The sequence below is a fragment of the Coptis chinensis genome, unplaced genomic scaffold, assembly GCF_015680905.1.
Source record: "Coptis chinensis isolate HL-2020 unplaced genomic scaffold, ASM1568090v1 utg2180_pilon_pilon, whole genome shotgun sequence".
NCBI classification, from domain to species: domain Eukaryota; kingdom Viridiplantae; phylum Streptophyta; class Magnoliopsida; order Ranunculales; family Ranunculaceae; genus Coptis; species Coptis chinensis.
Window position 1 is genome coordinate 147835 of NW_028238123.1, and position 10512 is coordinate 158346.

The 10512-nt window shown below is 34.3% G+C and overlaps 1 protein-coding gene across 1 annotated transcript; it reads left to right on the top strand.

Moving 5' to 3' along the window:
* Positions 1–583: 583 nt before the first annotated feature.
* On the top strand, positions 584–1588 carry LOC147473604 (protein FAR1-RELATED SEQUENCE 7-like). Its single transcript, XM_086587217.1, has one exon. The coding sequence runs from the start codon at positions 584–586 to the stop codon at positions 1586–1588; it is 1005 nt and encodes a 334-aa protein (XP_086443343.1).
* Positions 1589–10512: the final 8924 nt, after the last annotated feature.

Consider the following 10512-nt stretch of genomic DNA (forward strand, 5'->3'; position numbering starts at 1 on the left):
AAACAAAGTCAATACTGTTCTTGGAGGTGAAGTGATTGGTGTTAATGATCGTGGTTATTGGAATCATCTTCATGATGTGAGACAAAAACTTGATGTTGGTGATGCTCATTGGGTTTTTAATCACTTCCAAAGAAGAGAAATTGATAATCCTCAGTTTTACCATGCTCATCAGTGTGATTTAGAAGGGAGAGCTATTAATTTCTTTTGGGTTGATGCTAGGTCACGCATGTCCTATGAACAGTTTGGAGATGTAATCACTTTTGATACAACATACAAGACTAACAAGTACGAGTTACCTTTTGCACCATTCACTGGTGTAAACCATCACTTTCAAACCATCCAATTTGGATGTGCATTGTTACAAGGCGAAAAGAGAAGAGTTTCTTATGGCTATTCTAGACTTGAAGAAAGCGATGGGAAGGGCTCGGTTTCTTTTATTACTGACTCAGATCCAGCCATGAGAGCTGCTGTTCCTAAGGTGTTTCCTACCACACGACACCGGTTGTGTTGTTGGAATATTAAGAAGAAGTTTGGTAAAAAATTAGGATAGTTGTACTACTAAAAAGCAGGTTTCAAAAGGGCCATGAAGGAATGTCTGAGATTTACATTTAGGATTGAGGATTTTGAGAGGATATGGAAATCATTGATAGCTAAATATGGGGTGACTGAAAATACTTGGTTGGACGGACTTTATAAAGATAGAGAGGTATGGGTTCCAAAGTGTATAATCGAACTACTTTCTTTTCTTTGGTATGAATACTCATCGGGTCGTAGTGAGGGAATTAATAGCTTTTTCAAAGACTATATTTGTAGTACTACTAGTCTGAAGGAATTCATTCAAAAATATGAACAAGCTTTGAAGACTATAGAAGTAAAAGAGAGACACGAGGATTTTGAGTCGGAGCACAAAAATCGTATTGTTACTGGAAGAAGTTTTATTTTGAATCATGTAGCAAAGATATATACAAGAAAGATGTATGAAAAATTTAGGGCTCAGTACTTTGATCTCGAGTTGTATAAAGCTAACCTTGTTGGTGGTGAGTTGAATATATATAAGGTGGAGTTCATGAGCAATAAAATTGATGGCGAGAATCAGCATTGGATTGTGAAATGGAATCCACAAACTTGTGAAGGTGTTTGTGAATGTCATCGTTATGAGTTTGTTGGAATACCTTGTGCCCACTTACTAAAGGTATTCTCCGAACTTGATGTTTATGAAATTCCTAAATGTTTCATAAAAGAAAGATGGCTGAAAGGGGCTAACCGATTTAGGAGAGATGATAAGGGAGGATCACAATGTCAAGAACAAATTGACGCGATGAACGTTAGATATTTATGCCAAGAAGCAACTAAATGGGCATGTATTGCCTCGCGAACTCTAGCAAGCTACAAGATATTCTTAGATGGTTTACGGGAACTCGGTAAAAAAATCTCATGTACCACTCCGGGGGAAGTTGTCAACGAAGATGCTCCAAGTGAATCAGCACCATGTGTTTCAAGAGATGACCCTTCTTTGCCATCAGCACCATGTGCTTCAAGCGATGACCATTCTTTGCCTCTTGTGCTCTTAGATCCCTGTATTTCATGAACTAAAGGTAGACCTGACAAAAAAGATGATGCATCACAAGGAAAACATGGTAGATACTTAGATCCTATGGAAGAACAAGGAAGTAAGAACAAAAGAAAATGTCACTCTTGCAACTCTTATGCTGATCATGACAGTCGTAATTGTCCTTCAAAAAAGACAAAGTCAGATCAGGAAGGTACAAACTACTATAGTATTATTTATTTATTTTTTACATTTTTTTCCATATAGTCTCGCAGTTATTAATACAGTTTTAGTGTATTTTCTATAGGCACGTCAATGGTGGAAGGAGTTGAAGATTTTAGTAACACGTAGTATTTATTTTTGGTTCAGGTTGACTGTTATTTTATACTTGGAAGGGGGCAACGGGTAGAACTCTGCTGGATGCTTACACTATATATATTTATTTTGGCTTGTAATTTTTTTTGCTTAGAGTATAGAAATGGTGAAGTGCTACATTTCTACTTCGTAAATTTTGATTGTCATACCTTTTTTCTTGTCAGACCTTGTTTCTTGATTGTAACAGAGTAGTAAGTCTTTTTGGTGCAGTGCACGCTATCTATTTATGTTTTTTTTTTAATAGACAATCCCCATTTACGTTGGTTCTAACCATAGTCCGATCCATATAGCAGTTCGGTGTTTGTTCCATGTTGCAAGTTGCAGTTTAGTGTTTGTTCCATCTTCTGCTTCCAGACACTTTATGTGTTCCCGTGATTGTAATACACACAGTAAGTCTCTTCTAGCTACGCATTAAGGAGGTCAACTAAGGGAATCATGGCTAGATGGCTAGACAACAATAAAACAAACAATTAACTTCTTTTATAATAATGGGAGATTGAATATGATATAAGTCATATAACAAGGAAACGTACCTAAGGCACAGGCCAGCTTGTTCATTGTGGATTAAAACCTACAGGCGCGACTCAAGTTCAACTATCTTGGGAACCCTTTGATTGGAATTCGAAGTTCCAAACCACACGGTGAGGATGTCCAGGCTCCACATTGCACATAAATCAGCAGTCTCTTTCATGAGGTCGGACATTTAAGTTGTTAATACTTTTTTTTTGCATAGAAAAATAAGGTATTTTGTATTAGTGTAGAGAAATAATGTTACAGTAGGGAATATCCCTTTACAACAACAAAGCTCTTCGAACAATTTAGGCAAACCAAAAATAAGTTTTATGAGGACATTATTTTACAGCTCCAACAAACTAAGGCCAAGAGTTGCTCCACATGGATACACCCTCCATGTCAAATTTTGAATCCACATAAAAAAACTAAATATTGAATTGACCCAACTAAACAACACATTCACCCATTTACAAAGATTTTCATACTAACATTTGTCAAGAGCTATTGCTCATTTTGCTCACACAAGTACTATATGGGTAAAATTTACTTTATTTTTACAAAGTCTCATCCCAACAACAAAATTTTAAGAGGAAAATCTTCTTTCTAAAGATCAGTCTCGAAATCCTGAGCGATTTCACGGTCACAGACTAGACGTTAGAACAGAAGCTTCCTGATTAAAAAGCTTAAAACTCTTATGATATTTCCTGATTTTCCAGAAAGCAACAGTACCAGGCCTTCACTCCTCATTTCTTTCAAGGTCGATTTAATTTTCTTCTGCCTTTGTTCCAAGCTGCTTCCTTGGTGCCTTCCCTCTTGTTGACTTCCTTGTTGTCTTTTTTTTTTTTTTTATGAAAATTGAAAACTTAATTAACAAATGAGTGAATTGGTCAGGATTTTAAGAGGGGGGATGTTCTGAAGAAGAAAGAGAGAAGGGAGAGAGAGAGCGAAACACGTTGAAAGGGGAGAGAAAGACCGCGGAGAAATATATTGGTCAAAATGGCTTGAGCTGTAGTTGAGCACGTGAGCCATTATTCTCATTTTTTGAGTCAATTGTGATAACTGTCCGAACTCTCTTGAGGACCCTAGGATTTGATGTGTTGTAAGGCCCACATTCATTGTAAGATCTGTTTTACAAAATCTGTTGTTTACTAATCCCTCCCCTATATATATATATATATATATATATATATATATATATATATATATATATTCCTTCCAACCCTCACAATACCAAAATAGGCATCTACATCGTACAAATCACAGGTCTACCATGGTTTTTGTCGGTTTGCTTTAGAATATAATAGACCACCACCAATCATGGTGCACTAATCATTAAGTCCCCCAAATGCCTCCACCAAACCACCACAATCTACAATTTATCATTTTCTAGTAATTATCAATAATTTCATTTCAAGTTAAGTTAAGGAAACAATCGCTTCCGATTTGTTATAGCATCAATTGCCAATAGTATTTACTCCATTTCAATTTGGATTTTATTGAGAGCAGGGGATTAAGTTTTTTTTTCCTCTTTTTGTTAATATGGCGAGAAAAAGAGAAAAGACGGTAGTGAAAAGGGAGAAGAAAGATTGAAGGAAAGAACCAGAAGTGATAAAAGTGTGAGACGGAAGAGAGAGAATTTGGATGGAGAGAGAGAGTCACAAAGAGAGAGAAAATAGAAGATTATTTCCCTTTTTGTGTGCGTGGGTTTTTTTCCCCTTTTTCTTCTTTCTCACGTGAGATTACCTCTTTTTGTCAAGTCCGTAAGTTAGGAGAATAAGTATATCTGTTTGAGAGCCGGGCTGTATATATATCAAGGCTAATGGTTAGGTTCAAGGTTTAATTTATTTGATGGACTAAAGTGTTGGTTGTCCTTGATCAATGTTGACAGCTTACTTTGTTAATGTATTATAGTAACTACCATACGATACTTTGTTTTGGTGTTGTTGCTTGTATATGTTTGGACGTGGTGAAAAAACCCTTATGTATTACCAAAATTCTTATTCTCTCAATGATAAAGGTGGGTAGTACTCATCAAACAACTTGTGTCTTTGCAGTTGTTGTATTTGTGATTAGGTTTTGAATTGTATATATATATATATGGTAGAGATTGTTAGTTTATGGATGAATAGAAAAATTTGGTTAATATATTGTGGAGTGAAAAGGGTGCAGGTGTAGGTGTTGAAGCATTATAGGTGGCCTGTCAAAAAAAAAGGCCAGGAAATTTCATTATTTTTTCTAAAAAAAATGTCAAATTATTACTAACGGATACAGAACCGTTATAAATGCCTCATGCAAATAGTGATAGTAACAGAATTGCAAGCGTTACAAATGGGTAATTACCATCACTTTTATTTGTTGGGAATGAATCAAGAACAAAATTAATAACCGTTACTAATAAATTTATTAACGGTTGATGATAAATGTAAAATGATATAGTCTTACCTACGTATAAACGATGAAGTTCAAACGCAAGTAAAACTAAAACTATACGTTGCTATGTTATCAAATATTTCTACTCTCGAATCTATCGAAATAGAGTGGAGTAAAAGATTCGTTGCACTCTTAGTTCCTTAGTATTCAATGTTTTCTTTTATTGGGAGTTTTCCAAAGTCAATGAGAGATTTACAAACTTAAACTACGATGCAATTTCAAAACAAGATATTAACTAAATTGATTTAACTACGAAATGCTACGGAATACTCAGGTTTGAATCTAGAATAAGAATTAGGGGGGAATTGAATCCAACTTAATAAACTAGCATAGACTGTTGTAATCCAATTCTTACATTCTTACGGTAAGAATTGGTCGTTCTAATCCCTAATTATACATGGCATCACTACCAATTCATAACTAGCATGTGAGGAAGTCCACCCATTCTCATGGCGAATCAACGACCTTCTAGAGTGGAATAGACTCTTACAACGATTCTACACTACACAATCAAGTTTTCATCAAGGCTTCATCAAACCCCTCTAATGGAGGTTTAGCCTTGATTCATCAAACTATCATTTCCATATGAATTAAAACTAGACATCATAAAATGATTGGAACTTTGCTTATTTAAACTCAAATGGAAACTACTCATGCAATAATTGATTTAAACTAATAATGACAAATAAGTAAATCTAAGAATTGAAGCTAATAATTAATGAAAAACAAAATTAGATTATCAAGAACTAAATATTTTATTGATGTAACAACTAAATAACAATGATTCAAATAACTAATCTAAAACAAGATATGAAAAACTAATTAACTAACTAATTAAAATTCTCAAAACTAGATCTAAAACAAGATATGAAAAACTAATACTTTATTATAAAAACTAAATCTGATTCTAAATTATAATCTACTTGTTCTAAAACTAATTAATTGAATGTAAAACTAAAATAATGTAAAATCTAGATCTAGATCTAAAAGCTATTATCTAATGGCTACTTTCTATCCTAAGCTAATTATCTAGGTCTAACTAGCAACCTACCTACAAGCTACCATTAACAAGAGCTAAACTTTTATTTTATATCTTCAGATCCAAAAATCGTGCATGGGCTTGGAGCCATGTTTTGGGCCGGAAAATCGGGCCCAAAACCCAATTCTTTTAGTCCAGAAAGGGCTCTTCAGCTAGATTGGTCTTCAACAGACTTTTTGTCCACTTCTTCTGCTCTGATTGGGTCAAGGCTTGAACCATTGGAAAGCTCTTTCCAATCTGGTCGTTTTGACATAAGGTATGCGTAATTCCGAGGTCTGAGTATAAAGATACGGCCTTTTGAAGTTCTGCTAACTTTTGTCTGCTGTTTCTGCCCGCGTTGACTTTGACCTTTTAGCTTTGACCGGGCTTTAAAAAGGCTTTTTCTCCTTGAATCGTGGCCTTTATTCACAGAACTCCATAGCAACCAACCAACCCTTGCCCCTTTATATCGCCAAAGTGGCACATTTACGCACATAATTGACTTCAATGCCACGTAATACATAAAACACGTGAATCAACATTAACTCTTATTTATTACTCATGATAATTGGTCTAAAAGTATGATTGTTAAGGAGTTAAAACTATAGTTTTGGGCTCTTAACAAACCACCCCTTAACCAGCATTTTGCTTGTCCCTCAAGCAAATATGAGAAATTAAAATAAGTGACCAAAAATGGAGTTCTAACTAATCTCATTTTATTTGAGTGTGATTGCATTTACCATATGCAACAAGGCCTTAAACCACTAGGAATTCCCTAGTGGATGAGTTATAACCTCGTGAGAGTTTTCGTTGAAGGTACTCACAAACTTCATCTATACTACAACGACTAAGAAATAAAACTATTGTTTCTTTATTTATGCTCCCAATTATCTATACATCTCACTAGCAAAGAATACAGAATAATCAAGTCGAACCCTAAGCTAATATACGCATAATAATCAATCATCTATAATACACATATACACAATGAGTAATACTATGAATTGCAGTAACAGGTCCGTTTATAAAAACTCGGAATAGCGTCCTTAAGTAGGTCCTCACATAAATGTCAAGACAAAAACCACTCTGATTTTTTCACTCAAGTTTCCCTACTCCTGTGTGCATGAAGTGGGCACACTTTACCTTACAATCTCAATGACACACAAGGAAACCGAAGTCGATCAAACACATCTGCCACTTACTATCCCACTAACCTATTCCTAATTGAGCTAGAGGTCTTTATTAGGTGTTGCGGGGATTAGGAGATGTGTTAAGAAGGAAGGAAATGGATTTAAAAGGGATAAGTCTGAGATCATAGGGTCTTCATATTACGTAACTAGAGAAAACCTTGTTCTTTTGCTTCTACACTTTGTTTCCATTCTTAGCTATATTTTTCTTTTTCTTTGGCTTTTGACTCCTTTGATTCTATTTTTGGAGTTTTTATTTTTATTTTTTTCTTTTCTTTTCTTTGGATGGAAACTTCTTTCTTTTTCTTTTCAGAAGCAACTAACTACTTTTGTTTATGCAAGTTTTTCTCTTCTTCTTTCTTCACTTATCCTATTCTCAGACTTATTCTAAAATGGGTAAGTTGATTTTTTTTTTTATTTTGTTTTGTTTTATTGGGTATAGGAATTGTGTTATGTGAAAAGGCTAATGAAAGGCTCAGTGGGGTGACTAGCGGAAAATATACTTAGGTAAGAATTTCTGGCTATATCGATCCAAAAAGGGCCTAAATTCTCTCTTAGGATATGGTATAGTGGTCAAGCAAGTGGACGTGTGATTTCTCTATTCGAAATATACTTCTCCCTTGTGTCATTTCTCAAATGTTTCACTCATATAAGGCTTTAGGCTATATTCTCACAGGATTTGTAGAATAAGTACTCTAGCCTAGATTTCAGAAACTTACTGCCAATAATCATAGATACTCATGTAATATATTTATAGATAGATGCAAAGATTATTAACTACATATTAACCTAAGTTTCTAAAAACTATTCTAATGCAAAAGCTACGTGAGACTTCTAGATTGTTACGAGCATAGAGAAGGGAAAACAATACCAATATTCCTAAGTGTTAATGATAAACTAAAAATGATAGTTTTACCTACGAAATAAAGCTACGAAACTCTAAATGGAAGTAAAACTAAAACTTAACTTGGAATAGGGGTTATCAAAGTTTATCTACTCTCGCGTCAATTGAACAGAGTTAGAATAGAAGATTCGTTCCACTCCTAGTTCTTACACACGCAATGTTTTCGAGTCTAATCAGTCTTACTAAAGTCTAATTAGAGATTTACGAAGGTTTACTACGATGTGAATTCAAACTAATAAAATGCTCTAATTTAAACTACGAATGCTATGGAAATACTATCGTTGAATCTAGAATAAGAAATTAGAGGGGAATTAAATCCACCTCGAATCCAACTTAATAACCTAGCATAGATTATTGTATCCCAATTCTAATGTTCTTACGGTAAGAATTGCGCGATCTAATCCCTAATTATACATGACATTTCTACCAATTAATAACTAGCATGTGAGGTCGTCCACCCATTCTCATGGCTTAATCCACGACCTTCTAGAGTGGAATAGATTCTAACAACGTTCTACACTATATCACTAAGTTTTCGTTAAGGCTTCATCAACCCCTCTAATGGAGGTTTTAGCCTTGATTCATCATGTTATCATTTTCCATTGAATTAACACTAGACATAATATAAAGAATTGAAATTTACTAATCTTATTTAAACAATAATTGAAATCTAATTAATAACTAAGAATTGATAAACAACAAGAATTTAAACTAGATCTATAAATGTAAATGACAAAATCGAAATGAATAATGATAAACTATTTTATTTATCTAATCAATCAAAAACAATGATTCAAAGTATTAATCTAAAACAAGGAAATGAAACTAGTTAATTTAACTAATTTTATTAGAAACTAGATCTACAAGCTATTTTAATGGCTACTTTTTTTATATTCTAGATTATCTAACTATCGGGCTTTAGAAAGGCTTTGTCTTCATGAATCTTGGCCTTTAATCACAGAACTCCTTAGCAACTAACCATTGCTCCTTTATCTCATCAAAGTGGCACATTTCTGCACATAATTGACTTTGAAGCCTGAAAAACATAAAAACACGAATCAGTATTAACTCTTAATTATTACTCGCATAATTGGTCTAAAAGTATGATTATTAAGGGGTTAAAACTACAGTTTTGGGCTCTTATCTAACTTTGATCAGTCTTTAGCATGCAATGGTTTCGTGTCAACTAATCATGCAGGGGTTAATTCTTTAGCATGCAATGGTTTCGTGTCAACTAATCAGTCTTAAGTCTAATGAGAGTTTTACGAAGGGTATTATACTACGATGCAATATGAAAAGCAATATGTTGAATGTCACTATGAAATATACGGAAATACAATTGCTCTTGAATCTAGATAAAGAATTAGAGGGGAATTGAATCCACCTCGAATCCAACTTAATCACCTAGCATAGGCTGTTGTAATCCAATTCTTATGTTCTTATGGTAAGAATTGCTCGTTCTAATCCCTAATTAACATGGCATTTCTACCAATTATAACTAGCATGTGAGGTCGTCCACCTATTCTCATGGCGAAACACGACCTTCTAGAATAGAATAGACTCTACAACGACTCTACACTATACAACTAAGTTTTCATCAAGGCTTCATCAACCCCTCTAATGGAGGTTTTAGCCTTGATTCATCAAACCATCATTTCCCATTGAATTTGAATACAACATAATATAAAGATTCTAACTTTATGAAATTTACTAAACAATAATCGAAATTTAATTAATAACTAAGAATTGAAACAACAAGAATTTAAACTAGATCTATAAATGTAAATGACAAAATCGAAATTGAATCAAGAACTAATATTTTATTTATCTAATTCAAGGGAGAACAATCCTTCAAAACTAGATTCACAACAAGATAAGAAAACTAGTAATAAACTAATTAAAAACTAAAACTAAGTTCTAACTAATTAATGGAGGCTAACTAATTTTATTCTAGGTCTAACTATCTACCATTAACAAAGAGCTAAGATTTTGTTTTTATATGCTTCAGATCCAAAAATCGTGCATGGGCTTGGAGCCATGTTTTGGGCCAGAAAATCGGGCCCAAAACCCAATTCTTTCAGTCCGGAAAGGGCACTCCAGCTGGATTTGGCTTCAACAAACTTTTCGTCCACTTCTGCTACTCTGATTGGGTCATGGCTTGGACCATTGAAAAGCTCTTTCCGAGGCGGTCGTTTTGACATAAGGTAGACCCAATTCCGAGGTCTAAGTCCAAAGATACGGCCTTCGGAAGTTCTCCTAACTTTGTGTGCTGTTTCTGCCCGTGTTGACTTTTCAGCTTTTGACCGGGCTTTACAAAGGCTTTGTCTCCTTGAATCTTGGCCTTTATTCACAGAACTCCTTAGCAACCGACCTTTGCTCCTTTATCTCACTAAACCGGCACATTTCTACACATAATGAACTTTGAAGCCCCGAAATGCATAAAACACGTGTCAAGATTAACTCTTACTTATTATTCACATAATTGGTCTAAAAGTACGATTGTTAAGGGGTTAAAACTATAGTTTTGGGCTCTTAT